A 22110-nucleotide genomic window follows, 5' to 3' on the forward strand; every position below is an offset into this window, starting at 1 on the left:
CCTGGTGATATAACTTCCTGTGTGTTGAAGAGGTCTGTGGTCTGTGTGATCTGGTTTAGATGGAAGCGTTCTGTCTAGATCGCAGTAGGCTATGAGTTTCCTGTCCTGTCCCTTCATCACTTTGCAACCCAGTGCACACTTCTGCTTACTCAGGAGAGCTGTGGCCTATAATGGTCCCCTTGGATGCAGTTTTTATGCGTAATAACAACATTGGCCTGATATTTAACTCTTGGCTGTTTGTCAAAGGGAGACTATTAAACTGTTAACGTTTGGAGCTTTTTGAGCTGTTTTAATCCCCCTGGCATTGTGTAGATAATACTTTCTAAACCTTACCTTTTACCCCCTTAAAAATGACGTGTAATCGAAAGAAAAACTCTGTATGTTTTCTGTTTGAGCCGTCGCACTACTTGAATCAGAGTGATTGCACAATAAGCCTTTTGTAAGTTTTCAATCATGTAAATGATTGATGATGTATGTGGAGAGTTGAAAAAATATCACTCATCACAATACAGCTTGACAGCAATAATTTTCCCAGTGTTTGCTCATCAATAATAATGAAGCTTTTTTCTCCCACAGTAGGGAAAAAAGCAGAGAACTGATTGTTTCAATTCAAATATTGTTTTTGTAATTCAAAGACCATATACTGGGATAATGTTTTATGAAAAAATATTAGATTTTGCACAATATATGTTAATATATGCTCTGTGTGTCACTGCCCCTCTAGTTGGTGTGTTAAAATGATGGGACAGCAAGATTTACCTTCTCCTACTAGTGTTTTTCATCTGCATGAGCCTGTAAAATGTTAAGATTCATTTTTGTTTTATTTATTCTTTTTTTTTTTTTAATCTGCATGTGTATGTATGGTTTGTGACGTGTTTTCTCTTCATGTCGTTATCTCCTAGGTGGTGAAGCTCTTAAGCAACAAGCGTTCACAGGCTGTAGGCATCCTCATGTCTAGCATTCATCTTGATATGAAGGACATAGAGAATGGTAAGTCTTGTCACATGTTCAATATTAGAATTTTTACTGGGAGAGAGATGTAGCGCTTTAATCGGTCACAAAGTTTTCACAAATGGCAAAACTGTGAAAGTAGTTTATTGTGTCAGAACAATGCAGAATATGTAGCTGTTTCTGCAAAGGTGGTACTGATAACATTATCAACATTTTCCAAAACATGCATAGATGTGTGGGCACAGCACTAGTTCCCATACCCGACTTCCACAACTGGGGACATTTGTTGTGTTGCTATTTTATACAAATGAAGACATGCCATTAGCCTTTTTACGAGGCTTAGTTTGCCTTGCTCCAGGAATGAAAATGTCATTTTTCTGCCGTGCAATCATTTAATTCACTGCTTAATTCTAGTCGGCACATTTTAACTACTACTGGTCAGCTTCTCCTGTAGTTCCATCACAAGTTGACATTTGTGGTTTTGGGTGACATGTCTAAATAATTTTTGGATGGTTTGCTATTATTATTTGGTACATACACTCTCCAGCCATTTTATCAGGTACACCTTGTCAGTACTGGATCAGACCTTTTGCCTTCAGAAATGCCTTAATTATTGGTGGTACAGATTTAGCAAGGTGCTGGAAACTTGTCTCAGAGATTTTGGTCCATATTCATAAGATGGCATCACTATACTGGATTGAGATCTGGTGACTGTGAAGGCCATCTTAGTACAGTGAACTCGTTGTCATGCTTAAGACACCAGTTTGAGATGATTTGCGCTTTGTGACAGACCCCATTATCCTGCTGGACGCAGCCATCAGAAGATGGGTACACTATGGTCGTAAAGAGATGGACATGGTCAGTAACAACACCGGTAGGCTGAAGAGTTTTAAAGGTGCTCAGCTGGTGCTAAGGACCCCAAAGTGTGCCAAGAAAACATCCACCACATCATTACACCACCAACATCAATCTGAATTGTTGAGACAAGGCAGGATAGATCCATCCTTTCATGTTATGCCAAATTTTGATTTGATCTGTATGATGCAACAGAAATCGAGACTCATCAGACCAGACAACGATTTTCACATCTTTTATCGTCCAATTTTGGTGAGCCTGTGAAAACCGTAGCCTCAGTTTCCTGTTCTTAGCTGGCAGAAGTCTGACCAAGTGTGGTCTTCTGCTGTTGTAGCCCATCTGCTTCAAGGTTCAACAGAGATGCTCTTCTGCATAACCTGGTTGTAACGAGTAGTTATTTGCCTTCCTATCAGCTTGGCCATTCTCCTCTGACTTCTGGCATCAACAAGGCATTTTCTCCCAAAGAACTGCTGCTCACCGCATATTTACTTTTTCCCAGACTACCATAAAAATTAGAGACTGTTTATTTCTTTGTAAGTGAGCAAACTGTGTATATGTCTTATTTTTAGTGTGCAGTGAAGTAAAATTACTCTTGGCTGTGGTCATTATCAAAGCTATTACAGTAGTTGTTTGATCATAACTCCTATGCCTTTCAGCATCTGAAATACTTTCTTCTTTTGATTCTTTCCTCTCATCTGTTTTTTCTTTCCATTTTGCATATTCTCCTTTTAACATCCACATCATGTTTCACTGCAGCTCCGTCTGATGAGTTGTCACCATCTTGTCTAAGCGAAGTCCTTTTGGCGACTGTGATGGGTACAGATGGTCTTCCTGTTTTAGTTACTCTCTGATTGCTCTCCAGTCTTTGCTCATCTGTGTCTAAACACTTCCCACCATCTCCCCATCCTATTCAATCCTCTCTCAGTAAAGCATTTACTTTAACTGCAAACCTTAACTCCTCACATACATGACATATGGTTAGGGTACATCAAAATAAATGTGTGCCACACAAACCAGCAAAGTGTAGCAGTAAACAGTTACTCTGTGGGAGTGTTTTATCTGCAGCATCTTCAAAGAGTCCGGTGGAACTAAATGTTCACCCTTCTGTGTTTCTGGTCTTAATGTCAGTCTTTGGTGCATCCGTTTTAGGTCAGATTGGAAGGGCAAGAGAGGGCCACGCTCATCAGTACTGGTATTTATCTCCTATGTTAGGACAGTTTTGCAATAGTACATAATTAGCACTGATTGGAAACTTCAGTATATCATCAGGAGATCAGAGAAAGGATATCTCAGTGGTTTGGTGGACTACTTCCCAATATATTATGTACTTGTTCTGACAAAGCAGTGGAATGTCTGCTGTAAAGAAAGAAAATAATCCTGGAATGTGTTTCTAAGTCTATATATTTACCATGTCATACATTTTGTTTGAATAATTTTTAGGTCTGAATAATTATAATAATTATAGCCTTAAAGTACTCAATTTCCCATAAATAATAAATCCCCAAAAGTCTGCATAATAGCTATGCTAATGTTTTCCCATTCCGGACATGATCTAATGTTCCCTAGTGCTATTAGAGGTTTAAGATGATTAAAGAATCAAAGGACAATTTGTTTACCAAAGAGAGAGATTAATTTGCCCAAACTTTGTAATTGTTCCTGTCAGTGTAGTGAATCAGTTTTGTTTCCTCTTGGTTTCGTGATTAGGTCAATGACTAGCAAAGTCTTTGTAACTTTGAGATCTCTGACATGAAGAAAAACAACTTCTGAGTCATTGATTTAAATTGTGTCAGTTTTATGACAGGGGAATTGCTCAGTGAGAAGTCGAGACATTTTTTTTTCTTTTCCTCACAGCTGTTGTTGTTTGTTCTCAGACTTGGCCGGCACACTGCATGTTTCATAGGACACTTCCGTGCAGTGTCAGTGTTCCTGCAAAGCTTTAGACCACCAGTCACAGTGTTAGATGGTGGTCGCCGGCGCCACGTTGGGGTCGAATGCGGTAGTCGGGATAGACCTGATCAGATGGGTCTGTATTTTGATCTGAAGAGGTCCTATGTCACTGTGATGATATGGACCCCCCCCCAAAAAAACAAGAAAAAAAAACTGTCTCCAGTCAAATAAGCCAGCCAGACTGGTTCAGATAGTAATGAAAACCAAATGGTTAAAAGAAACGAGTGGGAGAAAGAGAAAAGGGCAGTTTTTTTCTGTGGTGGGTTTGGAAAAGAGTGTGTGAAGAGGTCAGGGAGTGACAGCAAAGAACTTGGAAAGGAGGAGCTGATTTGCACTTGGGGAAGAAAAGTCAAGAGATTAAAAAGGCAACAGAATTGCATCCAGAGAAAGAGAAAGTGATATCAGCCACTTGAGACTCTTTCCACATGCTTGGTCATCCTTTAATTTTATTTTTGTCGTCATTTTCCATGCTCTTACTTTTTGAACTGTGCTGTAAAAGCCTTAAAAACTCCTTCTGTATTCATTATGTGAGCAAACTCCATTCCACAAAGTTGCTTTAGCCTCTCTGACCCTAGCTTTCACCCCTGTATCGCAGCAGCAATCAATAGATCAAAATATTGTGAGTAATTTGGGCCCTGACGGCATGGTGAAATACACACATAGGTGTCGAGCGCTTCGCTGGGTGATTGTGCGTACAGCAACACCTCAGCCTCAACACCACAGACCCCCAGGCTCTGTTTGTCTTTAAACATTTACTTTCAAAGGATTAATGCTCGAGGGCGCCAGGTCCTCACGTCGAGACAAAAAGGCGACACCAGGAATTCAAACACAGGAGTTCAAACACAGATCTTTGTACCTTTGACAGGTTTCTAGGACCTCCATATTTATGTTATAGTTTGTGGCCCCTTACATGCTATCGTCATGAGAACTGATAACTGCAACTTAAAGCATAAGACAATCACTTTATGTGGGCACAGGGGAATTTTGCCCTTGTTTCATGGCACCTTCAGCCCCAGCAAAAAATAGCATTCCACCTTTTGTTTGTAGTTGTTGTTTCAGAAAAAGAAACACTGTATAATCTAGAGATTATGAAGTTGGTGGTCTGTTTGTGTTGGTTTGATTTCTGACTTGTTAATGGTGTTCCTTCAAGGTAAAGGAATGTCATGACATGCTTTAGTGTTAACATTAACACTAACCATGTCACCCTCTCTTTCCATCCACAGCCGTTCTAAATATGGACAATACTGTTGTTGATCTGGAGACTCTGCAAGCTCTCTATGAAAATGTGAGTATAACAGCAACTTTGGAATTGGAACAATTTTGTATGGTCACAAAATTAATATATTAAGTTTTCTTTTTAACTTTAAAAGGAAGAATGATAAAGGATCATGTGGACAGTAGTTTTAGGAGAGTCAATAGACCAGGGAAAAGACAATTTCCCAAGCTGAAATACATTTCTGAACTTCCCTGCCAATCCTGAATCACATAAATACACAATGTTGAGCAACCATCCCAGGAAAATTATACAAAGTAACTCCACCGACAGCTCAGGCTGATGTTGATGGCAGTATTCGCACTGGGAAAACCTCAGTCTTTTTTCTTTTCCTGTGCGGTTTGCAGTAAAAGTATGAATTTGGAACAGCTTGCTAGTGACAAATAGAATGATTTATTTTTTGCACATTTCATGCCATATATGAATAACAAGCAATCATTCTATAATAGAATGAAACTCAAGAAGACTCAGCATGCAGTGATGTCAACAAAATGGCAAAAAGAAATCATCGGATGTTAGTGTTGTTTTATTTTTCACTTGTTTGAGGGTAAACCACAAAACACCAAATGCCATCCATCAAAATTTCTTTCCAAGATTATCAAAGGCTGAACTTTTGTTTAAATTGTAAGGGTGAAAAAAAGATTCTTATTATAATTGCATTATTGTGTCTAACATAAAGCAACATTTGCACTGTCAGAGATGCCACTTGACTCTGAACATATTTCTCTATGTAAGTCTTATTCCATGTTCCACTTGAAAGGGGTGAACTGAGGAAGTGTGCATTAGATACTAAAACAAACAGGCAAGCCACAAACTGTACTGGTATGTGTGCTGTTTGGCGACAGCGTCAGTCATGTGTAGGTCTGTCTGCTGCCCTGGAAGGGAACCAGAGCTTTTACGTAGTAAACATGTTTTCTGCACTCTGGATCTGATTGACTCAACTTTTGTAATGCCCGTGTGCAAAGGAAATAGTAGTTCAGAAACTCCAGGATTTGTGTCAGTGCTTCGATGTGGTTTTTAAAAAGAACTGACTACACTAAGCTTTGCCAAGGTAAATCACATAATATTAGCAAAGAATTACAGAACTGTCATCAGTGCTTCCAGATACGACTCCATTTTGGCTGTGAAGAGCCCCCATATATATACAGTAAATACATATTCATCAACTTAGTCTGATAGGAAATCGCCCCAGCTCAGTAGAAATGGCGCAGGGAGCATTCAAAGTCGGGTCAGTAAATAACAGAACATGAAAATGAGTATGTTTTCCACATTTCAACTGTGATACATTTTTAAGATGCTGTGAAATTCCTGTGAATTGTTTTTTGGCACAACTACACAGGAGAGGCCTAGACCTTTGGCTGCCAGAGGCATATTAATAATGTTGATCATGGGAATGAGACTGTGGCTTGAGACAAGCTGTAGTTATGAACCAATGTGTCATAACTCAGGATCAAAAGTCTTCTAACCTCTCCACTCACCCCAAGACTTCAAGCCCTCTCCCTCTGCTTCTCCCCCTTATGGCCTAAGGCTATGTTATTGAGTCGCGGAGCCAAATTGTTTCTCTTTTGTATTGCGAGACTCCATCCTGTCTGTGGGTCTCCAGCCCCCTAAACCACAGTTGGCAGCACAGTCAGCCTGTCTTAAGGAATGTGAGGGGCTTCTAATGGTTACACCCTCACTCACTGTGCTAGGAGCTAGATCACAGTCTTCTCTGCCTCACTCTCTGTTTCTCTCACCCACACAAACATGCTCGCAAACAAACATGTTGACCCACACAACTTTGCACATACTGTACAGCATGCACACAAAGGCAGAAATGCACAGCGTCGCTCAGTCTATGAGCTGCGGCTTCTAGCCACTCCTGTTCTTTGAACAATAAGCCAGCGTCATTAAAGGGGTCACAGTGATAGTGGGACACTGCTCCTTACCCTCTAATATCAAGCCATAATCTGGGCCCAGACTAGTTGTCTCAAGTTCCGACTTCTTTCAGCTGGCAGTAGATAAATGTCAGAAAGTACAAGTAAGTCATACTCTCCTAAACTTTTAAACAAGATGGGATCACCTTGTACCACTTTTACATGGCATTGCTTTGAAAAGACCAAATAGATTTTATATTATTATTACACGATGCAACTTGTCATTTGGGGTTGATTATTTGGCAGCTTAATGTACAAAGTATCTCATAAATGTAGTTTCATTGAAAATTGAGTGACATAAATAGTGATTAAGGCCTGTCTGGCTCTGTTTAACCCTGTACTAGAAACTTGCGTAATGAATACCACTTGGCTACCTCTAGTATTCTGGCATCACAAATATCATCCTACTGTACTTTGCATTTGATATTCCACATGGGACTGTATTTCTCATGCTAACAACCACCGCAACATGCCCTAGCAATTCAAAGATCACACGCTAATGCCTACTTGTCCCCAATTACACCAAACACTGCTGGGCTCCACTGCTGCCCTTTGAAAAGGGTCTGCTTTGTGTTAAATATATTTACACTTGAAAACATCTCGAGAGAAGGCGAAGGAGAGCTTGCCCTCACCGACAGAAGGCAGCGGTGTGTAGAATACTAATCTGGCCCTCAGTGCGTTTGATGCTGGTGTTTGATGTTTTCCAAGGATCCATGCCGAGGCCAAACCCCAGAGAAGGATGGAGAGAAACAGAGGGAGAGACCAGATTGCTGAGACTCAGACTTTGGGGGTCTATGGGGCTCGTGAGGGACTAAGAGAGAGAGTTTACATTTTCTTCCTGGAGATGGTTTTATTGTTTTGCCCCTTTGCGTCAGACACATTAAGATGTATTGTCTTTGCCTCTTGTGAAATGAAGGGGCATTTCTGGCTTGTTTTTTTTTTTTTTTTTTTTAAACCACCTTGTATAAAACTGTGGTCCAGAGCCTGGCAGCAGGATAATAGTCAGGAATGTCGTCTGGCTGAAGGCAATACTTTAGCATTTGTGAAACCTATACTGTTTAGGATGGCATATGGTTGAGTTTATGTACAAAACATAATTTGAGAATTCTTTTACACTTGAGATAAAGCTTGCAGACATCAAAAGGGTAGGAATTTAAGGGGGAAAGGGGGTAGTGAATGGCTTAAGACACAAAAAAGGCTTCAATCCCACTGAAATGCTGTGAACTGGGTTTGATGCGCAAGGAAACTCTGAAACACCTTGCAGCTGATTTTTGCATGGATGAGTGGTCAAAAATTTCAGTGTGCTGACGTTAGAGACAGATGGGTATGATAAAACACCAACACAGTTATTTTTGTTAAAAAAAGGCAATACTAGCTTCTTAGACCAAGAGTGTACTTGCCTTTTACAGAAGAATATTACACCTATTGATATTTTTGTTCAAGTTATTCAACAACCAAACGTTGTTTTGGGAAAGTGTCCAAGTATAGCTCTTCTTCAAAGCGGATCAAATGTGTGTGTGTGTGTGTGTGTGTGTATTTTTTCCATTTATTACAAAAAGGCCCATCATTTCCATGGATTGAACTTTGATGTGAATGTAAGTTTTCACCGCTTTGGTGTGCTGTGTGTGAATCCGGGGAAATAAGTGATTCAAGTATCATCCAAATGAATTCCTTTGTAAGGCACTTAATACTGTTTCCTGCACTGTCCCACCCATTTCTTTTAAAGATGTGGTAGTTTTTTTTATTGAGGTCAATTGTTTTTTTTTTGTTTTTTTTGTTTTGTTTTTTTTTTTGGGGGGGGGCCCTTCAAGTTTTGGTTCCCTAATTGTGACACTGCTACCCTTGATCTTTACAAAAATAAAGGAAATATATACACAGATGTGTTTCAGTGATACCCATGTGCATTATGTTCCTTTATAAGCTAACTGGAAATGTTTTTAATTCCACTTTATTACAGTGTTGTTCAAAAGTCTTGAGTCATTCCTCATTTCTTTATGTTTTGCTTCCAAGAAACCAGATTTTCAAGTCATGTTTAAACTGTTCTTGAGCAATAGATCTTCAGGCTTTCTGAAGGGCTTCCTTTATTACAAGTTTTCTACTCATTTTCAGTTCAGTCCTTGTACCTGACCATTTTCAGAGGAATGTTTTTTGTTTGTATTTGTTAAGCCTCTCACCACTGACCTGAATCATTCAATCATTAAAAAAAGGGCACTTAACTCAAGGGATGAGCGAGTGTTTTATGACTACACATAAAAGACAACTTGGCAAAGAAGGAATTTTAAAATTTATCTTTAGGGACATAATTTGTTCTCAGTTCTTTAAGTTGAATCTATTTTTTTTTTTAAAAATGACAAAGATAACACAATTTGATGGACACAAAATCATATTTTTCCACCAGCATGTTGATTCCCAAAGAACTATTAGCTGAGAACTTACCACAGCATGGTGTGCAGTGTGTTCTTAAAATTTTTGATGAAACTGGACAAGATCAGGACAAAAGGGGTGACAGGCCTAAAAAATAAAAACATCTGCAACAGATGGATATTACATGAAAGTTATGTACTCAGGAAATAGGGGGGGGGGAAAATCCAGAAAAGATCTACTGTTCACTGAAGCCTCATCAGAAATGGTCTTGGTGCGAAGGTGGCTGTCAAGAAGCTTTTCGTAAGGAAGGGAAATGGAGAAAAGGCTCAAATATGCCAGATTACACAAGACCTGGACTGGACAGCAGTGGCCACAGGTCTTATGGAGTTCAGGCTGTGTTGAAAAAAATAGGTGGTCATATCAAATATTTACTTTTAAGTTGATTAGAATTTGTTTTCACTGTACAGTATGTAGTGTATTTCTATGTATGTTTGCACATGTTTCAATAAACTGCTATGTCCATTTTCCTATCAAAATATGAATAAATGAACAGCAACTCAAGACTTGTGCTGAGGTTTTCCTGCTCAGACTGTGGGTATTTTGTATTTTAGCTAGCTTAGTTTAGGCTTGATTTAAGTAAAACAAAATATCTTTTGTCAACCTTATCACTGTTATTTATGACATTAATTACAGATACTTTCATATCATTTTATGATATTCTGTAACCCAGTTCTATCTTGACTTAATGTGTACTTTCATTTGGCAGAGAGCTCTAGATGATGAGATGGACAGCATTAAAAAGCACATTAAATCTGCCAAAGACAAGGAGGATGCCAAACCACTGGACAAGCCAGAACAGTAAGAAACAAATCCACCCTCCAAAATAAATTTATTCAATGTTTTGCCATTAAATGGATGCATTAAGCTCACTGATCGTGTCCCTCCATTAGGTTTCTGTTCCAGCTATCTCAAATCTCCAATTTCTCCGAACGGGTGTTCTGCATCCTTTTTCAGTCAACCTTCCATGAATGTATCACCTCAATCCACCGCAAAATTGAAATCCTTCAGAGAGTGTGCAAGGTGGGCCACTGGCCTTTTTAAAAAATATTTTTATTTTATTTCATGTCACTCAGTTTAGCCTCCATATTGTCATCGTGTGTGTGTGTGTGTGTGTGTGTGTGTGTGTGTGTGTGTGTGTGTGTGTGTGTGTGTGTGTGTGTGTGTGTGTTTACCTCAGACTCTCCAGAGTAGTAAGAGTGTACTGCAGGTGCTTGGTCTGGTGCTGGCTTTTGGCAATTTTATGAACGGAGGTAATCGGTCTCGAGGGCAGGCTGACGGCTTCACCTTGGACATTCTGCCAAAACTGAAGGACGTTAAAAGCAGTGTGAGTACTGGAATAAAAGCAAACAATATTCACTTTGCAAGACCAGATGTGTTTTTCACAAGAAACCTGGAAGGACTAGAGTAGAAGTGTTTTAAGAAAGGAAGAAAAAAAAAAAAAAGGTATAGAAGAGAAGTTGTCTAATTTAAGTATACTCTGTAGCTTTGTTTAATTCACATTACCCAATAAAATGTGGTTGTGAAAATAGTGGCAACTCTTTAAAATCCAAATTCTAGTTTTAAAATGGAATACAGGATTTCAAAGGCACTTCTCTCTGGGGGTCAAACCTCATGACCATAGCTGGGCAGATTTTGAGGAGAAGCCATTGTGTTTGTTCTGATTCAGTATCACAGCGGACTCAGAGTGCCCTTGACACTGCCATATAAGGACACAAAGGTTTGTGTTTTTGTAGTGGTGGACAGAGTAAGGTATCCATAAAGAACATCAAACTTTCCACCAACTCTAAGTTATGACAGCCAGCCAAGCACAGTTGTTTTGTTGTAGTGCTCTTCCAATGTCATGATTTATTCCCAACTTCTAAGGCTGCTGTCTCCATTCTTGTTTGGCCTGCACAAATTAAAACGTCCTGCTCCAAAATGATTAAATTAATAAATAAAGGGATTTTGGTTTATTTATTTGGCTCTTTCTCTTTCTTTCAGGATAACTCCCAGAGTCTTTTGTCCTACATTGTTGCTTACTATTTAAGGCACTTTGATGAGGTATGTTTTGGTTCCTGTTTATTCGAATCACTTTTCTGTTTTAGTCTGATTTGCTTAGAAATCCTTCCAGAGCTCTCTTTTCATCTCCTCTCTTGCCAGAGGATACCATGGCTTATCCTTTATCAAATTATTTATTTTCCCTTTTCTCATTTACAGCAGAAACAAATCTCTCTCTCTCTCTCTCCTCTGCACCCCCCCCCCGCAGCTCTCTTATACTTCTCTTCCTGTCTTTCACTCTTCATCTCCTGGTCCTACTCTACTTTGGTCTGGCTTCATTCAAACCTGCAGTCTGTTCATTGGCACAGCATCCAAAGCAGCGCTAGTGTAAATAATTAGGTTCTCCAGATGAGATGAACTCAGTAGTGCCGCTTGCCAAAATCAACCTGCATGACATGGCTGTAGCACTCATTATGGCCTGTCAGTAACTCTGATGAGGAGAATTGACACTGACCCAAGATTAATGGTCATTATCTGCTGCAGTTTTAGCCATCTTCTCTGCAATGTTTGAACTGCTGATAAGTACACGTCAGTCCCTCAAGACATTTATTTAAATCTTGCCTGGTGTGTAAAGTATTGAGAGGCCCTCTCCTGTTTGAGGAAGATTGACTCTGACATTGCAGTGTGTGTTTTTGCACATGTATGTGTTTTGTCCTTGACCAGGATGCTGGCAAAGAGACTTGCGTCTACCCTCTGCCTGAGCCCCAGGACCTTTTCCAGGCCTCCCAGATGAAGTTTGAGGACTTTCAAAGAGATCTCCGCAAGTTGAGGAAAGACCTCAATGGTACAGTGATAAACCTACATTCCATAGTTTTCCTTCTTGTGAATACACAACTTAAACAGTATATTTCCAAAATGCATACACAGCTGTAAAATTGGTTGTAGCAAGTGTTACAGCATGTTTAAAATGCCACTGCATTGATATTTATGCAAAAATTATATGACAAAAGATGTATGAATCCATTCAAGCGCTGCTCATATATCTTGCATAATGCGAAATCATTTTCCAGACCTGACCAGCTATGGTCATGTGTGGATTGTAGTGGCCAATCAACATTGAGATGGCATCTGTTTGTTGTACAGACAAGCTAAGTGGAAGCAGATGTTACTTGTCAGATGTGGACTCATGTTAGACCTGGTCTACCTTTATTGTCCTCATGAAAGAGAGAGAAATATAGACAGGGAAAGGTCAAGGAACTTCTACTACTTCTGTAGGTTGTGAAGGTTTATCTGCTGAAGTGGAAGAGTCTGTCCTCAAGCTCTTAATCGCTTCATTGTCCTGCAACTCCAAAAGACAACAATGAGACTATTCTGAAGATGATTTCAGAACATCATGTTTACAAAAGAGTTGGGGTGCTGTGTAAAATGTAAATTAAAAATACAATGCAATGTATTATCTAGTACATAATTACTTTAAAAGAAAAATAAATGTCTGTAATCAAAGGACAAAACTGAAAACAAATATTGGAAGGGTCCAATCTTCTGGTCCTCAGGTGGTGCTGCAATAAATACAGCCACAATTCTATAGTGGAAATCACTGAACACTTCCAAAATGTATTGCTAATGAATACAGTTAGCTGCCACATCTCCAAATGCAGCTAAAACTACCATACAAGGAAAAAACATTTTTAAACAAGATTCTGAAACACTGGTGCCCTCTCTGTTCCCAAGCGCATTTAAAATGGACTGAGGCAAAGTGGAAAACTGTCCTGTGATCTGCAATTCAATATCATGGATGTGGTCTTCGGACTAAAGAGTAGGGAGATTATCTGGCTTATTATCAGTCCACAGTTCAAAAGACATCTTTTAGGATGGTGTGAGGGTGCATTAGTGCACACAGCACAGATAACTCTTTCATTTGGTAAGATTCCTTTACTGCTGATTATTATGTATACAGGATTAGGAGAAACATATGCCATCCAGGTGGCACATTTTTCAGGAAAGAGTTTACTAATTTCAGCAATACCCAGTCATATTCTGCATGTATTACAACAGTAAAAGAATTTAGATACAACAGGGGATGCCTAAATTTAATGCCTAAATCTAAATTTTCTCAGCTTCATCAGTTTTTTAAGTTGCTTTTGTACCATTTTCAATTTGCATATATTTGTTCAGGACCCAGCTGTGATTTTCCAGAGGAGTTTTTCATATGATTTATGGATAGACTGATTGTTCACTTTGGATTGTAATTAATTAATTTGCCATTTGTTCAAATGACAAACTAATATTATGCTGCTAACTCTGTTACTGTATCAACCTGTTATAGAAAGATATCATGGTTAGTAATAACCTTTACTAACCATGTGTTGCACATACACAGTATAAAAGATAGACGTAGGCACTGTGAAGTCACATGTTGGTTTTAGACTCTGCATTTTGATCCTTGAACCTTAGTGGGTGGAGTGCTAAATTAACCCAAATGATTAGCTACCTTGGTTAGAAAGCTACATTCATAAAATAGATGGGTGTAATGCACAGATACATATATTGGCTGATTAGTGCAAAGTAAAAGACAAATGAAACACTAGAATTTCACTCACCAAACCTGAATCACAAACTTAGAAGGTGGTCTGTACCAAACAGCAAGTCTTAATATTATTTATATAATACATGAAAAATGATCCAATAAACAAAAATAACAGACAGAGACAGACACACACACACACACAATGAAGAGATCCAGCTTTATCTCCAGCTGCTTGTGTTGGGATAAATGTCAATCAATACAACCAAATTGAACATTTAAACATGGGAGTCTATGGGGAATTTTTGGAGCTTCAAGTGGCACCTCAAGGAGCTGCAGTTTTTGCCACTTTTCCTTGGCTTCATTTTCCAGTTCTAGAGGTTGCCCTTAATTTTTGCTTTTTATCTTTAGGATGTTGTATAAACTCAGCATAAATTTAAAGGAGGAAAAAGTGTGTGTGTGTGTGTGTGTGTGTGTGGGGGGGGGGGGGGGGGGGGGGGGGTTATATTTTCACAAAATAAGAACTTTGAAGATGTTGTAGACATATAATCCTTCAGTGAAGTCTGAAAATAAAACAGCAAAGCAAAACCATAAAGTAAAACAGGCTAATGACGTGAATGATGTTACGTCATTGCATATTAAGACCACGGGAAAAAAGGATGGATGTTGGAATGTGACAAGTCAAAGTCACTGGCTGAGAGAATAGCATCCTAATGAATGTGGCATTTAGAAAACATTCACTTTCATTAGTATTTCTCTACAGGTGTTCAAAATAAAATTTATTTTTGAGTAAACTGTAAATGTGGATGCATCTGAATGTGCATGTGTGAGTTTGTGTGCTTGTAGCCTGATCGACAGTTCCCCTAAACCTGGTCTGTTCTCTATCATGTTTTATGTGTTTCTGCTGCTAAACCAATCAGGCACCTAAAATGAATTGCCAAATATTGTTTTTCCTCTGTCATAATGATTCTTTAGGCTGTTCATTATTTGCAATTCATAAAGATGGAGTTGCTCACGGGGGGGGGGGACTGACTTTCGACCCCAGTGGCAGTGGCACATACTTGCCATACATAAATACATCATCACATGCTGTACCTGCAGACCTCTTCATTACTTAGCAGCGGTAACTGAGTGTTCTAACAGACATGGGCTTTGAGAGTTCCCAGTGGGGGTTTCCAACAGGTAAGCGGTGTAGAAATGGCCTTGCCTGGCCCGAAGGACATCAGCAAGTAATGCAGTGAAGAGAGAGCTTGCAACGCGCCTTTTTTGTTGAGGCACCATATGGTCGATGAATTACCACTTGCCTAGTCCCGACCTCATTGTTCCCCTAAGCGTCTCATGGCCTCTCCACCTCTGCGGCCTTGAGCTGAGCTTGTGTATCTGTTATGCTTGCAGATCGAGCGTAACGATAAGTTTCTCCTGGGATCAGACCGCAGGCCTTCCTGGTTGCTAGGGCTAACTTATTAGTCATTATGGGTCATTATGTCTTTGCAGACACTTATTCAGCAAAAAATCAGTAGAGATTTATTAAAGCAAACTCAGCCAAGTTAAAAAGCACTGTAGTTAATTAGAGCACCAATGGTGGATAAAATATTTTTGTTCTGTAAGACCCCAACCCCCACCCTTATCATGGTGATCTCTTGTTGTTTCAGCATGCTCCGCTGAAACAGAGAAAGTTTGCAAACTGTCCTCTGAAGAGAACCTGCAACCATTCAAGGACAAGATGGATCAATTTCTCAATCAAGGTGAGAAACAATTTTGATTTTTGTCTTTCTTCTTGCTTGTCACTTTTCGCTCATTTATTTCTGACAAGCCACACCACTGTACCAATGTTCCTTCATTACTTAAAAATACTTGCCATATCTCCAGCTGAATTTGCATGTATCAAGCCTTTTCAAAGAAATAATTTATCCCTTTAAGAGTAAACGCTTTAGTTTAAAGATTTGTGCAAGTGCACGCGATGCACCTCATCAGTCAGAAGGATGCAAGTTGTCCTTGTCTGCAGATGCGTTTCAGATCTGTTTCATACCATTTTACGGTTGCTATACACACACAAAGATTCATTCAGTGTTGTTTCCATAGGGACTTCTGTTTATTCCAGGGTGTCTTGAATAATTCACTGACGTTGTTGCATGTTTGCCTATCTGTTTTGACACATTATAACTGCACTTGGAGTCTGTTTTTTTTTTTTTTTTTTTGGTTTTGTTTTGGGGTTTTTTTGTCTTGATCTCATCCTAATAAAACAAAGTACATCTTGCCCGTTACTGTAAATTGCCTGCAAAGAACACAACTGTATAAGGTGGAACAAAACTGACTTGTTTATAAAATTATGCTTTTCACTAAGTATCCTTTTAAAATTATTTGGTCTTGAGTTGTGCTCTCAGATGTGTATTTGACTAGAATATCGAAGCTTTTCCTCAGAGGCATTTGGATGAAAACAAAGGATTCTGGCTCTGAGCACCCTGCCCTGGATGTTACAGTAAAGTTCTTGAGCTGAAATTTTTCAGTCAACAGGAGACAGCTACTACATTTCTGTTTAAATATTATGTCAAAATCTACTGAAAATATAATCGTGTCTATTTGTCACATCCACCAGATGTCATCCAGTCAAGCCTTTATCTATAATCTGACATCTGCAACAATAGTAGGTTATTGCAGCCCACTTCAAATGTGCAAAACTTTTTTTTTTTTTTTTTTTTTTTTTTTATACACTTGTTTTAGCAAAACAAGCCAATAGTCATTATTTATGTAGCACTGGCTTTGACCCTGGGTACATTCAGTTGACTGTGACCAATCTTCCTGAAGCACCCAGCTCACAGACCTCTCTCCAACTGCTTTTGTATTCAAATGAGAGTGTAATACATAGCACATGTTCTTCAGCAGTAATACTCACTGTCCATTTTAAAGGAAGTCTGCAGATGAAAGCATCTCTCCCATTTCCACCTCTCCCCGTCTCCTTTCCTCTCTCTGTGTTTGAGATAAATATGGGGGCTCTCTCTTTGATGCAAATGATGAGGTTTTTCCTCTGAGACCAGAATGTAAGCACTGTAACATGGACATGTGACTCACAAGGCTCCAGACAGGATTCTTGAGGTTCTTTCACTGCAGCGGTGAAAAAAGAAACAACAGCCAAATGTCTTATTTTTGTTATTTCTGTAATTTCTAAAAAGCCTGGGGTTAAACCGTTTCTGGCTCCACAGTTTAAACCGCTGTTGTTTATTTTCTGACCATGCAACTAACCACAGAATAACAGTGGGAGCGGACTTGTTGGAGCTTGGCTGTTTGGTCTAGCTCGATTTTCTCCACTCACTTCACAAATTCTCATGCATGCAGGCCTTTGATGGAGTCAATATGACTAGCGAGAGAGCACCGGCCATGTGATAATCTGTTTCTAATGGATGTAAAGATTGGTAGTATGACTGATGCAAACTCTTGCTATAATTTCTACTAAGTGCAACTTAAGAAATCAATGCAAATAAGCCAAGAAGGTTAAATAAACATTTCACTGTGAATCTATAGCACATTATTTTAAAAAAAATTGTATTGACTTTAGATAGACATGTTGATGATGCCCAATAACGCTGACATTTTATATCTTTAAATAATCTTTCTTGAAAAGTTTTCCTCTTTTTTTTGAACCTCTCCCATAATACCATAGTAATACATTACACGTTATTGTGATGTCTTAACATCATCACAATAAGATTGTTAGATAAGAGCGTAACTATATCGAGATGATAAAGGAAGGTTGCTTGTAAGCCTATTTTAAATGATTTTCAATATTTCAAAGATCAATATCTTCATATTCCTTGTCAATTTATAATTTTTCAATACAAAATCTGCAGACAGCCAAGATTGTAGGCTGCAGAGTGATTTAGCGTTTTGGAATGATAACGCATAGTGTTCCTCTCAGTGGGTTTCTCTGAGATCTTTAGATGTGGTTCTGGTTTCAATTACACAAAGCAACCAGATATTCAACTGGGTAAAAGTAGTACACAGATTTGTGCCAGGAAAGATTCTCTGTCCCATCTACTCTCATCCATCTCAGGAAGCCATTTGGAGGCCATAGGTCATTTCTGATCATCTGACAGTTTAAGACAACAGCTTACACGTTTCTGACCTTAAAGAAAAAGAGATGTTATCTCGGCGAGAATTTAATATCTAGCTTTTTGACAGCTATACAGCAGAGTAGTGAAGATATAGGCCAACAAAAAAAACACAGCTGGATCAACTCTACAACTTCCAATATATTTAAAAATGAGATGAAAATCAGCCCATGGATCTGAAATTTGATTAGTACTAACCTGCAGCACTTTTCTGACCAAGGCTGTCACATTTCACTGCTTTTCTTTCATATCATAATTTATAAAAAGTAAAAATGATCCTGATGGCACACCAAGATAAGCGTTGTGGTCTGCTGGAACTGGTTTCTAATGTGCACCATGATGTCCAACTTCTCTCTCACACCTCACACACATGTACACACAGTCATCTGTCTCCATTTGAAGTAATACTGCACAAAGAAGCACTTGTTCTGCAATCTGCAGTACTCATTTATCAGTTGTGCAACAGCAGACAATCCGACACTTAATAACCTTGTGGCTCAATGTTGATCCTGAACATGGCTTTTGAGTTACAGTCTGTAACGGTGACATCTTGAATCTTCCTGTGTATACAAGTCGCACCACAAATGAAAGATTTGTATTTTAAGGGAAATGCAAAATCTATCTATTTACTAATGCACTTTTTTTTTTCTTTCAAATTACTCTCTTTTACAGCCAAAACTGAACTGGAAACACAGGAGAACCAGCTATCAGAAACTCAGAAGATGTAAGAGGCATAATTTTTTTTTTGTGTTAAAACATTTTCCTACAGCATCTTCACCTAAAAAATAAATGTAGCCGGTTCAATTTCATTTCATGGATTTATATTTGGTCCTCTTTCAAGTTTCAAAGCAGTGATTGTAGTTGTGGATTTCAAAGTAAGGTATAATCCAATCCAACACAGTTTGAAGTGATATACTCTCGCTGCAGTGAAGAAATATAATCTTGCAGCTTTGTCAATATTTATGACTCCTGGTTCCTTCAATTACATGGAAGGTGCAGGCCGTCATGCCAGGCCTTCAGTAGAGAGGAGGCCCCCTATGCGGTGTCTATGTTGTTTATCTAAGTGGAGCGAGAGTAGACAGCCATGGCTCCAGGCTTCTGTTACTGCTGGCTTGGAATGTGTTCCTATAGCACACTCCAAACAAAAAGACCCCAACCTGTCCACGATGCAAAATTGCAGTCACGTTTAACACCTTAATGTATGTCATCCGCCGCTCTATGCACACTTTCTTTTTTTTTTGCTAGATCTGGGTCTCCTTTGTCTTTCATCACTCATGCTTACACACGAAAATGGTATGTGCATGTAATGATTAGGAAGAGAAGTGATTCAGCAAAATTCTTCATTTAGTCTAGAGAGTCAAGTCATCCAGAAATAGAATGATTGTGCTGCTTTTACAGCAGTAATTGCATTTTGTGTTTGCTGAAATGCACAGTCATTATTTTTTTATCTTTTTTAAGTTACTCTACTATTAAATCCCCAAAAAGCACATTATTCCAAGATTAACTATCATATTTTGCATATCTGCATAGCACTGCCAAGTTTCACAATAATTGGTATACTTTTCTGTAATCTCATGTTGTAATATTTTGGTCTTGAAGTAATGTTTTTCTTCTCTGTCCTCAGTTTCTTGGAGTTGACTGTATCCTTCTCAGTTAAACCAAAGGCAGGAGAGAAAGAAGTCTCTCCCCACACATTCTTCTCCATTTGGCATGAGCTTTCCACGGATTTTAAGGACCAGTGGAAGAAACAGAATAAGCTGATCTTACAGGAGCGGTGAGCCATATGAAGATTCCTGTTTCACAATGTGACATTTTCCATGATACAGATACCTCCCTCTTACAGGACACTTGAAACTTTTGACCAAAACTTAAATCTGCTGAGATATCAGTCTCTGTTTTTTTCTTATTTTTTTCTGGTTGTGAACCACTTACTGACCCTTAAAATGTGATAACAGATGCACCAATGATTCTTCATTTTGAATTTTCCCCAAGCTTAAGTTTCCAAACCATTAATAACTTGCAGTACATCCCGTGTTCACTGAAGATCCTATCAGATTCATTCAAATTCATGAAGGGAAAAGAGGGCAAATGACCCAAATCTTTGTCCGTACCCCAGCAATGAAAAGAATACATGCACCATCCAGTTAGCTTCCAGTCGTATGATGAATACAAAGATATTGTTGCATATGTCAACAAAAAGCAAATTGGTCCATTATTTCCAATGAAGATTGACTTGTGATAGTATTTGTAAGAGAAATCTAATGTCATAGTCTTTGCTTGCTCAGTAGGAAAGAATAAAAACTAATTTGAATGCATTAACTCTTTATCCTTTGCCATGTGTGGAACAGTAGATAGGAATCCTCACTTCTGCCCATATGGGCATGCAAAGATGCAGCACTAGCATACAATAAACATGTAATGAGTAGAGACAACATGCGAGTCTGCTACTCACTCAATGCCAACATGTTGATCATTTTTTCCTTTTAAAGAGCAAATGAGTAGTGACATTGCTGGCCCTCTCCATACTCTAGTAAACTAGAGTGAATCATTTTGGAGTAGAAGGACTGGCCTTTTGTCAAACCAAAATCATTGTGTTTTAAATACCACATGACCACAAGCTGGATGGTATGAGCCTGAATTTTTTTGCACTATATCTTTTTTTTTTATGGTGTAATGGTGAATTTTGTCAGTGTGAATTGGTATTATTTGCTCTGCAGTTCTTTATTGCATGATTGGTGGTTATTTCTGCTTCTTTTTTTTCTCCCCTCCAGGGTCAAAATGGCAGAAGAGTGCTTTAAACAGGCCAGGCAGAAGGCTTCATATAATGTGACGCCCAAACATGCAACTGGAATAGTATGCATAGTATCTTACTTTTTGTCACTGTATGGAGCCATCTGTTTTCTATTTATTTACTTTAATTCTAACAGTACCTGCCCTTTTCATTCTTTCACCAATGCAAAGTGTCTCCTCAGCTTGCAAATACGCATCAGTGTTTTAAGAAACAAGAATCCTGACTCTTATAGTAACATTTTAGAGATCAGTGTCAGCTGTAAATAACGCTCACTTTTTTTCTCTTTTTTTTTTTTTTTATTCCACAGAAAGCAAAGTTGGGTAAGAAGATCTGAAGCAGACAATGGAAAATTATCACCTAGCCTATTGCACAAGCAGTGTTTGTACAATCTGACATGAGTCATCAGTCATTTTTAACGTTTATTTGCTTCCACAGTATTTGTTTTCAGTTGATTTAGGGCTATTGAGTGTGAGCTGGTTCAAAGTGTATTGTTTAAATTTAGGATTAAACCTAATGTCCTTAACCACCATTTCACAAAATTAAACCAGTCAATGTTATAAGAAGGCATCCATAAGCTGAGTATTGAATTTAATTTGCATGAAAATTTGCCAAAAGTGCTCAGTGGATTTTGACATTTTCAGCACTATATTCAAGGTTTATCAGTATAAATTATATGTAGCCACTTTTCTATTACAGTTCCCAGGCTTAGGTTTCTAGGAAGAGCATGAACACTTTCTCTTCACATCTCCTTTAATGGTGAAAAGCACAGGATTTTTTTTTACGTTTCTATCTACAGAAAGTGCCTTGCTGTCTAGTGGAGACTTTAAATGAGTGCCCTGGAACAAAGCTTATTTTTAAGACATATCAATTGTGATTAAATTATACCTGCAAAGAAGAAAAGTCTGTTTACATAGGCTGAAAAATGGCATATTTACTGTTGTCAATCTTTTCATCCGGTGTGTTTCGGAATCAACTGCTGATTCGGTGTGTTTTACCTACAGCTCTTCTATTGTGTTTCAGTGTTTGTCACTTCAAAGGCCATGTACTTCTAAGTGATGTGATGTGATAAATCCATACATTTGGTTCTTTCAATGATATTGTAAATATGATTTGTTTTAAGCAAAATTCTATGCAGTTTTACCTTTTGTGTTATGTGAAAGAGTGTGAACACCCATATGTTAAATTAGCAATAGAGGATCGTGTGATGTGATTTTCATGTACAATACCAGCATTGTGTTTCCATTGAATACATTTGACCATTAAAAAATATATATATTTATTGAATAAAAGACATTACCCTAATTTTTTAAGATAGAAATTCTGTTATTGGTGATCAATTTCTGTTC

At 38.5% G+C, this 22110-nt stretch overlaps 1 protein-coding gene across 1 annotated transcript in view; it reads left to right on the forward strand.

Moving 5' to 3' along the window:
• Positions 1 to 22066, forward strand: part of fmn2a (formin 2a) — a 40180-nt gene extending 18114 nt beyond the window's left edge. Inside the window, exons 7-18 of the mRNA XM_030748826.1 lie at positions 903 to 990; positions 4977 to 5038; positions 10073 to 10164; positions 10257 to 10386; positions 10544 to 10690; positions 11347 to 11406; positions 12067 to 12187; positions 15520 to 15612; positions 18646 to 18697; positions 19598 to 19747; positions 20745 to 20826; positions 21072 to 22066. Of these exons, the coding sequence (XP_030604686.1) occupies positions 903 to 990; positions 4977 to 5038; positions 10073 to 10164; positions 10257 to 10386; positions 10544 to 10690; positions 11347 to 11406; positions 12067 to 12187; positions 15520 to 15612; positions 18646 to 18697; positions 19598 to 19747; positions 20745 to 20826; positions 21072 to 21098 (1104 nt within the window). The 3' untranslated portion in view covers positions 21099 to 22066. The remainder of the gene's footprint in view (positions 1 to 902; positions 991 to 4976; positions 5039 to 10072; positions 10165 to 10256; positions 10387 to 10543; positions 10691 to 11346; positions 11407 to 12066; positions 12188 to 15519; positions 15613 to 18645; positions 18698 to 19597; positions 19748 to 20744; positions 20827 to 21071) is intronic.
• Positions 22067 to 22110: the final 44 nt, after the last annotated feature.

The sequence above is a fragment of the Archocentrus centrarchus genome, chromosome 15, assembly GCF_007364275.1.
Source record: "Archocentrus centrarchus isolate MPI-CPG fArcCen1 chromosome 15, fArcCen1, whole genome shotgun sequence".
NCBI classification, from domain to species: domain Eukaryota; kingdom Metazoa; phylum Chordata; class Actinopteri; order Cichliformes; family Cichlidae; genus Archocentrus; species Archocentrus centrarchus.